At 35.7% G+C, this 17,414-nt stretch overlaps 3 protein-coding genes across 4 annotated transcripts; 1 reads left to right on the plus strand and 2 right to left on the minus strand.

Annotated features, from left to right (window-relative positions):
• Window positions 1-215: 215 nt before the first annotated feature.
• Window positions 216-3,036, minus strand: LOC129890191 (30S ribosomal protein S6 alpha, chloroplastic). The gene is made up of 2 exons (XM_055965747.1): window positions 2,562-3,036; window positions 216-633 (listed from the first exon to the last, which is right to left on the minus strand). The coding sequence occupies exons 1-2, from the start codon at window positions 2,907-2,909 to the stop codon at window positions 394-396; spliced, it is 588 nt and encodes a 195-aa protein (XP_055821722.1). The 5' UTR covers window positions 2,910-3,036; the 3' UTR covers window positions 216-393.
• Window positions 3,037-5,168: 2,132 nt separating this feature from the next.
• On the minus strand, window positions 5,169-8,776 carry LOC129890192 (uncharacterized). 2 transcript variants are annotated; one of them, XM_055965749.1, is made up of 4 exons: window positions 8,597-8,776; window positions 7,281-7,459; window positions 6,307-6,558; window positions 5,169-5,497 (listed from the first exon to the last, which is right to left on the minus strand). In XM_055965749.1, exon 3 carries the CDS (start codon window positions 6,553-6,555, stop codon window positions 6,322-6,324), a length of 234 nt encoding a protein of 77 aa, XP_055821724.1. In that variant the 5' UTR covers window positions 6,556-6,558; window positions 7,281-7,459; window positions 8,597-8,776; the 3' UTR covers window positions 5,169-5,497; window positions 6,307-6,321. The 2 variants fall into 2 exon arrangements, with proteins under 2 accessions (XP_055821724.1, XP_055821723.1); XM_055965748.1 differs by lacking the exon at window positions 7,281-7,459 and having other exon boundaries at window positions 8,597-8,773.
• A 720-nt stretch (window positions 8,777-9,496) lies between these two features.
• Window positions 9,497-16,908, plus strand: LOC129890193 (26S proteasome non-ATPase regulatory subunit 8 homolog A). Its single transcript, XM_055965751.1, has 6 exons — window positions 9,497-9,688; window positions 11,142-11,220; window positions 12,435-12,537; window positions 12,860-13,123; window positions 16,147-16,258; window positions 16,564-16,908. Exons 1-6 carry the CDS (start codon window positions 9,584-9,586, stop codon window positions 16,702-16,704), a joined length of 804 nt encoding a protein of 267 aa, XP_055821726.1. The 5' UTR covers window positions 9,497-9,583; the 3' UTR covers window positions 16,705-16,908.
• The last annotated feature ends 506 nt before the right edge of the window (window positions 16,909-17,414 follow it).

Below are 17,414 nucleotides of genomic sequence, written 5' to 3' on the forward strand. Positions count from 1 at the left end.
CAGACGAGAAGCAACCCCTAGTGTTTCTCAGCCCATTTCCAGCCCATTTCATTGTCCATTAGGCCACCTTCTCACGTTAAAAATTCTATAATTCAGAGATATGGTAATCTGACTTGACAACCAAAGAGATCAGAAAAGTAAAAATCAAGGATCATCTTTATATATCAAATGCTCAATAATGCTACTATTATATTTAAGAACCAAATTGGAGGATATTAAAGCAGAATGCAATACCAACTTTCAGTAATATAAAAGAATAGTACAAATTGATATTGTTTTACTTTGAAAAAGACTGTAATTACTTAAACATCTGAAAGGTGCGATGAGGAAAACTTGCCTCCTCTCCGTTATCGTCTTTTACAGCTGAACTGATACACAAACTAACTAATCAAACTAGTATTTCCTTTTCCTAATCTTGAAACTGGAAGATCGGATAACATCATCATCAGCTACCAGTGTTGCCTCGAGGGCTGCAATGGATTCAGGTTTAGTAAAATAAGTGAACAGGAGGTAGATTCCGTCCAAGTACGTATTTGTCTCTCCAGCTTTGTTTTTTCTCCTAATGCTGTATGCAAGTGGAATAACCCCTCGGTTGAAGACCTCCACATACATCCCGCCACCAGCAACCAGCAACTGAGCAAGAGAAAGAAAAACAAAAGATTAAAACTTGCATCGTCAATTAGCCAGTAACGTGTGCAACTGAAATTGATGGGAGACAATATTAGAACTGATAAATCCATAACACAGCTGCGATAAGTCTATAATGTAAGTTTTTAGATAAAATGGTCGTATACTTTAATATTGCCCCTCACGTGCGGGCCTGATTCCTTTACTATGAGTCAAGCATGTGAAAATCTATTTTTTGATAATGGGTGGCAATGAGAGCGTGCTCTAATACCATGCTGAAGCGAGTTACTTGGTTGGTTAGACGGAGCAGCTGATTAAGAGCAAAACACAAAAACATGGGGAACATTGGCACTTACCAGTGTGTCTATTTGATTGGCCTGTTAGGCAAGCTGAAATGATGTAAATGTTGGAACAATATAGGAAAAAAAAATGTGCTGATGCTCAACTTTTCTCTCTCTTCTGGTTTATCAGGCATTTAACAAAATGAAAGTTTCCCCAATTATTTGTATGTAAAAGATGACAGATAATTTCATCAACTTTAAGTCAATTCATACTCAGTGTAATCCCACATGTGAGGTCTGGGAAGGGTAGTGTGTACGCAACCTTACCCCTACTTAATAAAGGTATATACGTTGTTTCTGATAGACCCTGGGCTCAAGTAAAACAAAACAACAATCAGTAATAAAAGGAAATACACTAGTAAACGAGTCATATAGAAAATAGAGTTTCATCAACTTTAAGTAATTTTATCATTGTTCTCTGCAGCTGTGCACATGCCTATTTTTCTAGTAGACGTCGAATATAACATCAAAACTGAGATGGGCAAACCAAAACACAATTATTATCGATGTTCACAGGGAAGAGTGATAAGGTGATAATAGCCATCATATCAAGGCTTTTGGACTTGAAAAGCAGACGGGAAAAAAAGAAAAAGATTAAAATGGAGGTTCTTACACGGGAACAAGAAGAACGAAAATTGTAGTAGAAGCTGAGAGTAACTTTCTTTTTACTTAGATCATGTCCATGTCAGCTTAAATTATAACGGAATGTTGAATTATACACCCAAACTCTGTAAGTGTTATTAGGTCCAAAGCTCAGATTTCCCAAAGAATGACATTCTAGTGAGTAGACAAAAAAAAGGAAGTATATTCTATCACAATCCTGTGCTTAAATTATCAATTACAAGCTCGAAACTTCTTTTGCTCTCATGCTTCCACCCTTTTTCACAAACGGGAGAAAAAAACAGATTTTCTAGCCAAGAGAAACAAGAACGAAGAAACTAGAGAGTAATGACAGTCAAATTATAGGGAATAAATTACAGTTTCAATCTTGAACTTTTCGCCGTAGCTTATCTTTTTATCATGATCAAACTGAATATCAAATCTTTTCTTCCTGCATTCATCTTCCCTTATTTCAAATGAGCATAATTATCTTCATTTCTCAGTTCACATTGGAATCAGCTGAAGAGTTTCAAATGACAAAACATGCAACTCAACTTCTGATAAAAATACTTAACTCCCTCAGTCCTAATGTATGTCATTTTTCACTTCTCATTCATGAACTACAACAAACATATTAAAAATTTATTCTTTGCCTTCACCATTTGGATACTAAGAGAATTACAACTTATAATACTTTCTCGTGCAGTTTCCAAATATCTAAATCTTACTTATACAAAATGAATAAATCTAGTTCAATCCATCTCCAAAAGTCAGTCAAATTGACTCTAAATAAGAAAAAAAGCCCCAAACAAATTGTGAACAAATAGAGTATTAGATTCAAAAGCAACAATTTTTAGAACTCTGAACTTCAATTCTCATGCTCAAACAGTCAAATCAGAAAACTCAAAATCCACCAAATTGAGCTTAGCCTTGCAAGTTAACAAGCAAAATTCCTACATGGGTACCAAGAATTATCAAAACAAAGATTGTTACCTCTTCATATTTCTGGGTAAGAGCAAGTCTTTCATCTTCAGACATATCGGGTCTCAAAACCACCATAGTTTCATAAGGGCGTAACCCAGGTGGGCACTGCGGTTCCTCTTTATCTTCAACTGCAGAAATCCCCGACCATGGAGTAGTCGGTGGCTCATCATTGTTTCCTCCACCGAATCCACCCTCAAAGAAAGAACCCGAAAATTCTAGAGTTTGGGCTTTCAAGATTTGACCAGAATTATTGACCCTTTTGGTGAAACCCCTGAAGCTGAAGGGTATTGAAGGTGTAGAAGAAGAGAGCGTGGAGGTGAGAGATGGGAGTACTGATGGAGAAGAAGAAGACGCCATTGTTGTTGAGAGATAAAGTGGATAAGGAGGAAGAAATTCACAATTTCCAGTTCAGAGTTCAGACATTGGTAAAACTGTAGAAGAGAAATTTATTGGTTTTTTGTTTAACTACCCACAAGAATTGAAAAATGCTACTTTACTTTTATCTACATTGCCTGTCATATTGCATTTTTTCGATAATTAATTTAACTAATTTTTAAAATTAAATTAAATTATATTTATTAGATATTCAAAAATTATACGAAAAATATGATATATTACAATTTTTTTTAATCTTAAAATGTTAATCAACATTCATATTGTTTGACTCTAATAAAAAAAACAATAACAATTAAAAAGGAACAGAAAAAGTACAAAATTATTGGTATATTCTAATTTTGGTCCTTGTGAATTGTGATGTTTAAGTTAATATATATTATCTACAATTAATTGAAATGGACACTTCTAATAATTATGTTCAATATTCACAAATATATCATAATTGTTAATTGTTTTATCACTTGATTGTTCATTAAATGTTAAATTTATACTAATGCTCCATGCTTAACCGTAATATAGTTTAAAAATACTTCAAATGTAATTTACATTCTACATAAAGGGATTAAAGATATATATTTTTTAATTAATTAAAAATTAAATGTATTTGGTTCGATACCACAAGGACCAAAATTTAAATTTACCAATATTGAGGGACCAAAAAGTTGTTATCCATTTAGTCATTGTACAAGGTTATATTTATTTATTTATTGTTTTTTTCTTCTTAACTATGGGAAGGAGGTTGAAGTAAGCAAAATTTGAATGATGAATTTGGTGAAGATATCCTAAATCCTAATAAACAAGGAAACGTTTATGCGATATTTTAGCAAAACAAAAAAGAATATCACTATTATATATGTTAAATCAAATTGCAATGCTTGTATAGGCCTTTCAAACATGTCATGAACTCGAATTACATTTGGTTAATCAAGATTTTAAACTGTCATCCTATACATGATTCATGTTGTTGCCAATAGACTCGAGGATGACTTGTCATGCTTCTAGGCGTGATTCTTGTAGAATGTGTTCAGTTGTCTTCGACTTTTTATAAATGAATCGACAATCCAAGAGGATACCAAGAAACAACATATTCTAGAACCCTCAATTCATTTGACTAAGGAGACATCAAGGAATACGCATCGCATCTAGGTAAGCAATGCCTTATCAAATAGATTCATTGATAAAAGGATAGTTCGAAATTTGCAATATAAGTGGAAACATGCTATAGTGATTTTTAGTGCATTTATTTAGCATATCTACAAAACAATGAAACTCTATACAATATTGGCTTATGACATGCCCCAAGTAGTATGCCCGCTGCTTAACAAACGAGCACTCGAACAAGGCCTTAGCAAAAATTACTGGGTTTGTTAGAACCCGTACTAAGCACACTAGTTCCGGGTTTGATCAGGACTCTAATCAAGAGGGTAAGTTACAAATGAATGACAAATTCCCAAAACCAACTGCTTAGCATGAGTGGAAATACAAGATAAACTGCAGTAAATCCTGATGATGCTCTCAAGTAGCTCTATATTGAAATTTCCAACAAAGATAACTCTCGAGGCTAGAAGAATTTTCATGAGCAGCAAGGTATATAATCAACCCAACATTTTTGCAACTTGTTGGTAGAAATAAACTCCAAAACCTGGCCTCGTTTGGTTGTTACCTGATGCAAATTCTCCCCATGAAATTACAATTATGCTAGAAAGATCAAAATTCCTTCACAAGGCAGAGGTAAGATTGTGTACACATCCTCCCCAGACCCCACTTATGGATTATACTTGGTATGTTGTTTTTTGTGCTAGAAAGCTCAAAATAAATAGTCAAGATATAGTAAAATCTAATTCCAGTCCTGTTTGATCCCACATCAATCTTTTGATGAAGTTTGACCCCACATCAATCTCCTAGAAGCATTCAGTATCTACAACAAAAGAGTTCTTTCCCCTACACATGGTTAATAGGGAGGGATGGGCAACTGAGCAAGAGTAGCCAAGAGGCCATTATGATTCGAACTTGTCACACTGCAGATTGAATTTTTAGCATTTCCGGCCACTTAGCTATTCCGTGAAGGATGTACACAAGTTCTACACTGGCATAGCTTTAACAAGCTTAGAAGCTGGCATTCAATGAAGATACCAGTTGACATATGAAACTAGATGACAAGGTTCAGGTTTTTCAAAACAATGAAAGGTTAAAAAATTAAAGGCGGGGGCTTTACTCATCATCATTACAATCCTAACTACAAGACTCCCTTTCATCACAAGAATAGGCTTCGCATAAAAACAACATCCTGTTAAGTAAATGCTAAGAAGAGATGCAGGACAATATTCCACATGTATTCAAAAAACTGCAGAAACTCAAAACTACTATGCATAGGGAGTTGAACTGATGACCCACTTTACAACAGTTGTTCATAAAGACCGAAAAACAATTCTTAATCTAAAACTAATAGAAGAAGATCAGCTTGTATCAGGGTTCTAACAAAATGTGACAAGACTTGCGGCTTTTCCTCAAAGAAGCTTCTGCACCCTTCCATCTATGAACTTTCGTGTCTGTAATATAAAAATTATTGATTCAAAAAACAGACTACTCTAATTATAAATGAAGAAACCATTTTTATAAAAAAGGGCAGCCCGGTGCACTAAAGCTCCCGCTATGCGCAGGGTTCGGGGAAGAGCCCGACCACAAGGATCTATTGTACGCAGCCTTACCTTGCATTTCTGCCAGAGGCTATTTCCAAGGCTTAAGCCCGTGACCTTCTGGTCACATGGCAGCAACTTTACCAGTTATACTGCTATTAATAAATATGCAATGCATTACACATAATGACTGTTCCTATTTGATTGTAAGTTGTAACTACTTTATTACTCAGTCCCATTGTAAGTGAAACAAATGTCATTGCATGTAAGAAGACGAAGATGTGTTCTGGATGCATTATTGAACATTATAGTACTTAACGACACTGCAGTTTGAAAAACTGGTGACCCACTGGCTACTTTGATCTAAGCAACTACCTCCACCCCAAGGAAATGAGAGAAGAAGTACAAAAAATGTACAATGTAACCTCCTGATATTGCAGATTGAAACTGTCCCACCCACTATATATCATACCATGGAGATTGTCAGAGACATGAAGCATAAAAGATATTAGCTAGTTCAGGATACCTTATTTTAAGGATCCCAAGATTATTTCAAAAGTTAAATATCACACCAAATCCACATATAGCTTTTGTAATGAAAAAACAATTTCCTGGATTCTCCCCAGAATGTTCTGTTAGCCCTTCTGTTAATTCGCAACTAGAAATAATTGACCAAATACACCTCAAACTCAAAATTTAGCAACCAAGTTAAACATGCATACCTCACCCAAGAATCATCATCCAGATACAAACTTTACAACAATACAGAGTGTGTTGAGGAGTATGAGAAGAACTCTCAGATATTGAGTCGCATAAATAAGACCAAGTAGCTGGCCCTTGAATGAATTTCTCCGGACCCCTGAATATTCCTGGAAGCTCCATCCTCTTGGAGCAAGGAAACGGTCTTCGTTCAATATTGCAAGTGCATTTGCAAGAAGCAGGCAGCCCTCGAGCAATGTCCACAAACCCATGCCCTGAATTATGTTGATATTATATTAGTATCTCCATTCACAAGAATCCGTTCTCATATCTCACTTTATTTGTATAATCTTTCTAAATCAGCTAAAATGTTATAAAGATAACCCAACAACACAAAAGGTTAAGAAAATGTAAAATAAATAAATAAAGTAATTAAATAAATACATAGCTATTCAGAATACTAGAAAACTAACGGAAGCAGTTAATAATTTTTCATAAATATCAAGTCTCTCAAGAGCCATTCTGCTAGCATTTAAGGCTATTTCTAGCCTTAAAATAGACCTTACAAAGAGCAGTGTCTTTGCTGCAAATTCAGAAAATCACATTCAGGAGCTGGCTGATATCCTGGAATGCTGAATTGAGAAATTCATCCTACCCTCCCCAGACTTCACTTGTGGAATTACATTAGGTATGTTGTTGTTATTGTTGAATTAAGAAATTCCCTACAGTATATTTTGGAACTATTGGTGACTTGAAGTCGGGCATAAAGATAAATCAGTATGGCAAGGGGGTATTAGTAAGTACTCGAAGAAGCTCACCCCTTGGGAAAAAATATTTTCTTTTGGTGGAAGGCTTACGCTGGTGAATAGTGTTCTTGATGGCATCCTACTTACATGACGTCTCTCATGCCTATACCAGCAAGTGTTGAGAACAAACAATTAACAGCATTATGAACGAGTTTTTATAAGAGGGGAACTCAGCTAGAAAAAGATTTCACCTTGTAACATGGAAGCCAGTGACGAGGAACAAAGAAGCAGTGGTAACACAAGCATCACAATAAGAACTTTCTTTCTGAGTGGCTCTGGAGACTGAATGATAACAGATGAGGACGGATTCTTGTGTTACACAAGTTATTTTGCTAAGAAGAGTTATTTTCCAGACTGCACATTGGAAAGACTGCACAGAGCATGTGTCACACAAGTTATTTTTGCAAAGAAGAGATTTTTCCATGTGCAGTAAATGTTTACTATGTGAAGACTCACAAGAATCTAACAGCTATTGGAACTATGTTTGACAGATTTGGACATTACTTCTTAACATTTTGGGGGTTGTTTGGGTGATGCCACAAGATCTTACAGAATTATATCAGCTTGCAAGGGTAGGGAATTGACAGGAAAAGAATGAAGTTTGGAGGGACCATCCCATTATGCATCATGTGTATCGTTTGGCGTGAAAGGAATAGAAGGTGTTTCTTGGGAAAAGCAGCACTCATATTTTGTAAGCATATAAATTCACATTTTGGAGCAGGAGCAGCTTGATTAAGTCTCCAGCTCATTATTTGGTTTCACTAAAGATGTAATATAGCAGGGAGCTTGCTCCTCTATCTCTTGAACTTTAGCTAATACCTACTTGGCACGATTATATCAATACAATTAACTTACCTTATCAAAAAAATATCAACTTGCTCAAGCATAGAAATTATTAGTATTGGAAATGAAATAGAATTCATGTGATCCAGCCCAATTATTTTGAGATTGAGGCCTAATTAATCGATTGGCTTCTCAAACACAGTTTACCCATGATCACTCAACCAATGCTTATGCATTTCCAAATTGTAAGCAAACGAGGAGAAAACTGAAAGAAGGTAGAATCAAATTGTCCAATTGTTCATTTATTTGATTTATATAATCAGTAAAGTCATACTCACTAAGCATGAAAGAAGGCAGAATCAAAGTCGAAGCCACAATGTCTAAGTAGTCAGAAACACACCCAGATTCAAGTAAATCTATTCTAACAAGGTTCCTTTGATCTATAACTGGACAGAATCTCAAGCATATGAAATTACGAATAATAGAACTCGCGGCTTCGACAAGCACAAATAAGTAATTTGAGAAATATTTATTTAACCTAAGAACATGGAATTCAAAAACTTCAAATACAAAAAATAATAATCAAAATCGCACGTTCAACAAGCAGAAATCACGCTTCGAACTAGTGTCAGATTCAACTATGGTGTGTATAGTTGAGTTGTTTTCAACAGATTTTTCTTAAGCTTCAATTGTTTCTTTGAAATTTGTTTTGATCAAAACTTACCTGACGACGAGGAAGACGGACTATCAGCGGCAATCGGCGGGAGGCAGGCGGAAACCGGCGGCAGCAGGCAGAAATTCTCAATGAAATATGAAAGGGACTTCCAGATCTACAATCTGAACGATACGAATACTTTCACTAAAGAGGCAAAGGGCCAAGTTCCATATTTACTGTCTCCTCTACCAATTTACTATTTCGAAAGTGAAATGTTTTATTTATTTTAACTGTATATTTAAATATATAATATTAGATTTTTGAAAAATATATTTTATATATTTAGAAAATATAGAAGAAATATTAATAAGCCAAAAAAATAATAATTTGAAATATTTAATGACATGTAATAATTTGTGATTAAAAAAAACTTATTTAACTCTTAAAATTCAAATTATATCATATAAATTGAAACAATACAATATCATTTATGAGTAATTTGCATATGTTTCGTTTCCATTTACTGGTTTACAATCTATATGAATCATGCTATCTACCGCTTTTAAATTTATTTGCATAGGCTCGTGCACTAATTTACATTCAATACTTTCAGAGGCTTTTACTTCCACTCGTCTTCGCTTGTGATTGCTTAAAGCCTCCTTCCATCAATAGGTACTCCTAAGCTATCGACCACGCGCCTTAGCATAGCCTTTCCCCCAAAAACATCCACAATACATCTAATGCACTAGACAAGATCTCCTTTAATAGCAATATCACCACCAAAGATATATACACCAACCATTTTTAATTGATTTAATCAATGGGTAGTGGGTCTATTTGAGTTTACGAAAAAAGTCCATACAAGACATTAGGCCCACATCCATTAGATTGATCAGCCCAACTCAAAGCCCACGAAATCTTCTTCGGTGGGCTTTCAGGCCCCTTCTATAAATGCCAACGAAAATCATCTATTCCCCTTCCTCCGTTTTCTTGTAGAGAAAGAAGAGAATCCTTTTACAGAGACAGAGACGAAAAAGCTCTGAACAGAGATCGAACATGGATCCAAAGCTTACAGAGGTTTCACAGATTTTCGAACGATTTAAAGCTGCTTTTGTGCGTAACGATTTCGATACTTGCACTAGGCTACTCTCCCAGCTCAAGGTAATCGCATCAGATCATCATCTACCGTTGCTCAAACTCGTTTAAACCCTAGTATTTATGTTCTAAATTTTGCTCACTCTATGAAAATGTAACATGATTAGAAGTTCTACTCTTCAATTGGCTCAAGTATCGCATTTTTGTGGTGATAATTATAATGATTTGTATGCCGATTTTATGTGTAACGATTTGAATGCTTGTAATAACCTACTGTTTTAGCTCAAGGTAATCGCATCAATATGATATACCATAGGCGAACTCGTGGAAAACCCTAGCTTTTTGTTCTAAATTTTGCTCACTTTATGAAAATGTGGTATGGTTAGAAGTGTTACTCATCAATTGCCTTAAGCATTGCGTTTTTATGGTGATAATTACAATGATTTATAATTACAACGATTTATATCTTTATATTTGACCATTTTGTTAGGAACGATATTGATACTTGCAATAGGCTGTCTCTCAGCTCAAGTTAATTGATATCAATACCATAGCTCAAACTTATGCAAAGCCTAAGCTGGTGTTGTCAGAATTTAGCTCTTGTTATGAAATGTACCAATTACCATAATCAAATGATTTCTGTTCTGACGCCTTAAAATTTTCTCTCCAATATAGTCCCCAAGGCTTTGATTCAATGTAAAGGAAGTACAATGTTAGATGTATGTCAGGGACACATCACAAATTCGAACCCTGTTGAGGAGTAAAGTTTGGTATTAAGTAGTAGGGCAGAGGGATGGGCACATACTACCCCGAGTGTCAAACTTGTGCCCCAACAAGGGTGGGCCAATTAACACTCGGGGAATTTCTCGGTTATAAAAATCTTTCTCTTTATGATAACCTTCATCATCGTATTCAAGCTTATACTTTGGTAATTGTGTCGATGTTGTGTAACTGTTTAACATGAAGTCATAACTATTATCTTTACACAGCTTAGGAAACTTGCTTCAAGATTTACCTTGGTATGAGATGATATAACAATATACTATATATCAAATAGAATGCTTGAACCTAAAAAAGCTTCAAATGAGAGACATATTCAATTTACAAAGTTGATCCTATCTTGTGTTTGCCCTTATATACAAAAGGAGAAAATGGAGGGCTAGATAAATTTTACGACAGGCCTTGTAACAAGCTGTACTGATCGTCTGATTAGTGCGAGATGTAGAGAACCTCTTGTTTTAGGGAAATTCTAATTGAGTATTGGAATGAGATGACCCACACAAAGCGGAACATATATAAAGGAGTCAATAGATCTGACCTTTAATTTTGGCATTGTGACATGGTTGATTGACTGAACTGATAAGGTACCAAATGTATATTGTCTTTGTGAGATTCAAGATATTAGCAATGACTTTTCTACCTTGTATTTTCTTATTTTTCATGATAAAAGACTTCTCTACCTTGTTGAATTGTGGTAACATTTTTTATAACTTTGAGTTATTTTATTTTGACATTTTAGGTTCTTCTGACTGCATTCACAAGCTTGCCTCCCCTATTCCAAGAAACATCTAATGCCATCCATGAGTTGACAATTGCAAGTAATGTTCTGCACTCTTATTTATCTTGTTTTTGTTTCATTTATGTTCCCTAATTGCTTCTGAAGGTGCTGGTGGTTGGTCGCGGATTGTGTGTCTATGGATTTTGAGTACATTATCTTGGAGCTAGTGAGCTACAATGATCAGTTCTTCCACTAATATGTCATATGCTCTACAATTGAAAGTGTGATGCAAAGGCAGTCATGCTGAGCAAACTAGGAAAAGGAATAGTTTGTTTGAATTTTTTTTGATGCGTTTGTTACCTTATTAAAAGTAAAATAGAAAATATTCTTCAATAATGAATGACATGTATTGTATTCCATGGGGTCATCGAATGTAGTGCACGTTTCTCCTTGTTAGGTGGGATGACATGATGCCATTTTCAGTGTATTTCTGCTACTCTAGGAAAGACAAAAATTTGTTTGCTTCTTTTTGTTATTATTATTAATTTTCTTTTTTCCCTTTTTCTTTTCTGTTTTGATTTCAAGAATTAACCCACTGAGTTGGTATCGAGAAGGGACCGTTGGGTGCATATGTGAATCCTCATCTATTTTCCTAGAGTGAATGAGCTAAAAGTTGAATTAGAACAGTTATAATTCTCTTTGTATCTTTTGCAGTACCTTGTTGGTAGTAGCTTCAATAAAATTACCTTCTGCCTGGGCGGGCTTTGATCTAGTGGTCAGAGCACAACTCATAATGTGCGGGTTAGGCGCAAATCACGTGCTCAAACTCTGCGGCAGACAAAGCCTGGCAGTTGAGTGGAGAAGAGTAGAGGACCGAGCCCATTATCCACCATGATTCGAGCCATATTCTAGTGACCCTCTGAGATTTCTCGGTTATTAAAAAAAAATCTCATTACCTTATTATATAAACCAACATCTGCCACAGGGCGAGTGAATCCTGCAGTTGCTGAACCTAAGACCAATTATAGTTGGAAAAATTTAAATTCTGTGTTCCTTTCTTAGCTGAGAATACTAATTTAAGTGAATTGTCATCAAGGTCTTGTTAAGAAAGACATTGCATATTGTATTTGGAAGGATAATACTTGATTGCCTGTGATATCAGTCTGTTATACTCTTCAGGTTTGCTTATTCTCGAGATTGTTGGCTCACTAATACTATGTGATTGATTTAAGCCATGCATATTTGGAGCTTGGTGAAAGTTTATGGTTCTCACGCAATCACACTAATAGTGTTCAATGGTATAACAATTCACAGGAGATATTTACGAGCATGCAGTTGTTTTATCTGTGAAGATGGAAGACCAAGATGCTTTTGAGAGGGACTTCTTTCAGCTAAAACCCTATTACACAGATGCATGGTAACTATTTCTCAAGCTCTATTTACATATGTCATTTCATTCTTCTATACTTAGTTGAGAAAAGGGGAAATACGTATATATAGTGTGGCAGAGTTTATTAGCTAGATCGCTTTCCTATTTTTCTGCTAGCTTTGGAACCCCAATTTCAACTAATTGATACTTAGGGTGAGGGAAAAACTGTCTTAGGGTATAGTTGGGATGGGGTATATTTATGGCGTTCTAGTTATTCTTGTGACATCTTTGCCCTTGTCATAGTAAGACTTGCTGGTATGCATGACAATTAAACTGAAAAGGTGCACCTCTCCTATTTATTGTGATGCAGTGGCCGTCTTCCAGCTTCCCCACAGGAATACCCTATCTTAGGTCTCAATCTTCTGCGGCTCCTTGTTCAGAATAGGATTGCTGAATTCCACACCGAACTTGAGTTACTTTCTCCAAGTGCTTTGGACAACCCATGTATAAAGCATGCTGTCGAATTAGAGCAATCCTTCATGGAAGGGGCTTACCACCGGGTGTTGACTGCACGACAGACTGTGCCTGATGCAACGTATGCTTATTTCATGGATCTGCTTGCAAAGACTGTCAGGTAAATTTATTTTGTTTCACTCATAATTTTCCTTTCTCTCTGGTGCCTGGGAAGGAATTTCCTTAGGAACATTTTGTTGGATTGTTGTTGGCTAACCTTAATATTTTATGTCCGCTGGCAAAGTTACAATCATGTTAGTGGGGTCACTTATTGCTTGATTTTGTTTAGATATTTTAAGGATTAATTAGATCTACGGGAAATACTTTCTGAAGAAATTGTTCAATTCCAAGCAACATAAAGAAAGTTAGAAATATAGGACTCTAATTAGATATATAAATTCATCTTTCTCCTCCTCCGTAATTTTCCTTATTCCTTGCACTACTAAGTTAAAATATAAAACCAAAGCTGACAAAATATCAATACACTGGAGATTTTGGCATGGTAGCAAGGTCCAACGATGAATCTAACATGGCAGACAGTTACTGTGATTGAAATTCCAATTACATCTACATTTTTTTTTAATCAGGTACAACAAAATTTCGTTAAGACTGCATCCACTAGCTGAAAATTACAAGCAAAAGTAAAATATTTCAATACAGAAATCTTCCTACATGCTTACTAGGGAGCTAACAAAGTCAAACCAAAGTTATTTACAGCATTTTCTTTGGTAAAAAAAAGTTATTTACAGTATATTGTTTTTTCCAACAAAAATGTTTATGAGGCATTTCGGTTTTAGAAGATGGGTGGGCAAAGAGAATCCTTCAAAGCATCTGTTGTTCCTTTCGATTCATTAGCACCAAAAAATGGTAGCTGGGAATTGGGATTGTCTGCCAGTTTTTTTTTATATAATTACCTTACACCATTGGCACCAGCTTTTGTAAGTGTCCATAATACTGTAGGGCATGACCTAATATTCCCCAAAAAGACAGGAGCATACTCCAAATGTCAGCTGCAACTGCACAATGCTAAAATAAATCACAAGAGTCTTCTGGTTGTTGCAGATACACGTAGCATCTGCTGCTGACATATAAGCGCCCATTTTGATTAGATTCTCATGTGTTAGACATCCCCCTTTGAAGTGTTATCTAGCTGAAATATGCAACTTTTGTCAGAATTTTGATTTTCCATGTTAGCATCCATGGCCATTCTTCAATGATGCTATTGGTCTTCTGTTCCTGTAGGTAGCAGGACTCAACTGAAAATATTCCTATCCTACTCTTATTCCAAGTGACTGAGTCTTTTACATTTGAAAACAGTCTAACACCTTCCAGTCTTGTAAGTAGATCTGTCAGCTCCTCCAGTTCCCAATCATGAAAATTCCACCTGAAGGGAAGATTTCGGTTGCTTCTATTTCTACAAATACCCATAATGGACAGTGGGTTGTGGCCAAAGAAAAGATTACGAAAATCCTCCTGCAAGGAGTGGCTGTGTAGCCATTTAGCTTTCCAGAATCTGATAATATCACCATTACCAGCTTTTAGTTGGGTGTATTTACAAAATTCCTCCCATGATTTTGCTATAAACTTCCGGGGCCCAACTCTTTGAGGTGAAGAGGAGATCTTGGTGTGCCAGAAACTGCTATCCCCATATTTTATTACTGGTCCCCAAAGGTGTGTGTTCCATTACAGTACCTCCACGACGATTTCATCAGCAAGCACTTGTTGTATATAGCAAGGTTTTACATGCATAATCTTCCTTGCCGTTTGGGCAGTAGAACTGTCTCATTTTTACCAAATGGAACTCGTGTTGTGTACTACATCCTTCCCAAAGAAAATTCCTTCTGATTTTGTCGAGCAGGTGTTTAACACCTTCGTAGGAATAGTTTGGAAATATAGAGATGAAATATATTGGGATGCTTTCCAAAATATTGTTTATCTGTGGCCTTGGAAAATGATCTGGAAAGGGAAGATACCACATGAGGTGGTCTGTTTCACATGGCTTGTTGCAAGACAAGCTGTTTTGACTCAGGAAAACTTAATGAAAAGGGGAAGACAGTTATGCTCCAGATGTTTTTTTCGTGAATATGAGACGGAGACAATAAACCATCCATTTTGCACTGTAGAGTGACTGAGAAACTATGGAAATTTTTCATTAACATGAGGGGTATTAGCTGGACCATGCCTAGGAATACTGCAGAAGTTCTAGCATGTTGGAATAGAGATGGAAATTAGTCAGGACACATGGAGAGATGGAAGATTGTCCCTGCCTGCATCTGGTGGACAATATGGAGGGAGAGAAATCAGAGATGTTATGAAAACAAGAGCATCTCATTCCAAAGCATTAAGTTGAACTGTTTAGTGACCTTTTACTTTTGGTGTATCCATACTGTACCTAAGGATCCGGGGGGGACATCGCCCTATTTTTATATAGTTTAAGAGGGAGATAGGTGTTTAGATTTTTTTTGACATTCCCTCTATACTTTTGATGTAACTACGAGAGTTCACTGTTGGTGTATTTCTTTGTTTATAATGCCATTTAACATTCTCAAAATGAAAATATTGTTTATCAGTGTCGATCTGGGACCCATGGAGAGATGCTGTTTCTGCCAGTTTTCCAGTCTTTCCTCTAACTTCTGCATAGTTCTTTGTCAAACCTTAGTGACTTGTGTTTTGCACCCAATGGTAGTTTTACTAACATTTAGTTTATTTATATGACATTATATGTTAAGGGGATAATAAGGGTGCACACACATGTTCATGCATATTTAGTACTTCAGTTTTTTACCTATATTAAGCTACATGAACTGGATTAAGTCTGGTTTATTCTAAATTGAATATAAATCCACTAGTCTGGTTTTTTGAAGTTGGACAGAGTGAATGTACGTTCATATGCCTTCTAGAATCCCATGTTTCTTTAATTTTTAACCGCATTGTCAAGAAGCTCTCTCATTTTGCCCATATTCCTAGGTACATTTTATACATAGATTATGTACTGATAAAAAAAGTATATGCATACATATGCATAGCTGTTGTGAGTGTATTATTGGCCAATCACCTTAGAAATCTTATTGTATCCAACTGTATTATCATCTTACATTTTAGTCTGTAGATTGAAATGGTGCCAACTACTCCTGTCATTTATAGGGATGAGATAGCTGGATGCAGTGAGAAGGCATATGACCGTCTTTCAACTAGTGATGCTCGGCAAATATTGCTGTTCTCATCGGATAAAGAACTGCTTCAATATGTTGAGAAGGTAAACTGCGTTCCCTTGTCTCCCTCTCCCTGTTTTTTGATTTTCTGGTAATCGAAGTAAAATTTGTTACAAAAGTTGTCTAGTATTGTAGCTTGGCATTCACTAAGATAATAGGCCCGAAATCTCTGATATCGGTGTTCCCACCGTTTCTTCCTTTTCGAGGACCAAACCAATAAAAGAAGGGGTGCTCCTTTCTTGTTTTACAGTTTAACCAATTATTTGCTTTTAAGGCTGATTGATATCAGCACGTGCTCGTGTTTTTTTTTTCTTCTCCTCGAAATTATCTAATCAGAGGTGTTGTGCAGGAGCATCCCGAGTGGGAGATCAAAGACGGGTTTATCATCTTCCAGAAAGTAAAAGATTCCGTGCCTTGCAAGGAAATTCCATCCCTTCAGCTCATTACTCAAACCCTCAGCTACGCAAGGGAGTTGGAGCGAATCGTCTGAGAAGATATGCCACTCAGCGCCTTTTGTGATTTCAACATAATACTGAATTTTCAGTAGTTGGAACTTCTCTGTTGCTTTGATTGAATTACAACTCCTTTAAGCCTCTATTACGAATTAATGATGATGAAAAGGATGTGTTACCAGGACTAGTATTTGTATCTTAACTATTTGTTCTGAAGGTACTCCTTTTGGTTTTGGTGCTTAGTCTACAATTTAAATCTGATATTGTTCTGAGAATATTTTTTTGGTTTGATATATTAAGAAGTTTTATTAGGTAATTAAACGAAGTAGAGAAAATAAATAAATAAATTATCACTAGGTATGAGTAGGTTGGGTTGAGCTATGACTCGATGTTTAGCCTTTATCTTGACTTAGACTACCTCAGCCCAAGTAAAATTATGGCAGGTTAATTGGCTTAACCTGTTCATTTGATACCTTGAATTTGTATTATGGTGATAATCGTTGATGATAATTGATGTCATAACCTTAATTTGTTTCAGAAAAATTAACAAAGTTTATAACCAAAACGTTGTTGATAATAAGTTCAGCTTCCTCCAATTTTTTTTCCAAAGAATCTTGAAAAGTGAGCATTTACAAAACATAAAGATTAGTGATTTATCTCACGTGCTGTCGGTGTCATATTTAATTGTAATTTGATCATTAACCAAATAAGTCAACATTAATTGCAGCACGTAAAAGAAATGTGAGAA

The sequence above is a fragment of the Solanum dulcamara genome, chromosome 5, assembly GCF_947179165.1.
Source record: "Solanum dulcamara chromosome 5, daSolDulc1.2, whole genome shotgun sequence".
NCBI classification, from domain to species: domain Eukaryota; kingdom Viridiplantae; phylum Streptophyta; class Magnoliopsida; order Solanales; family Solanaceae; genus Solanum; species Solanum dulcamara.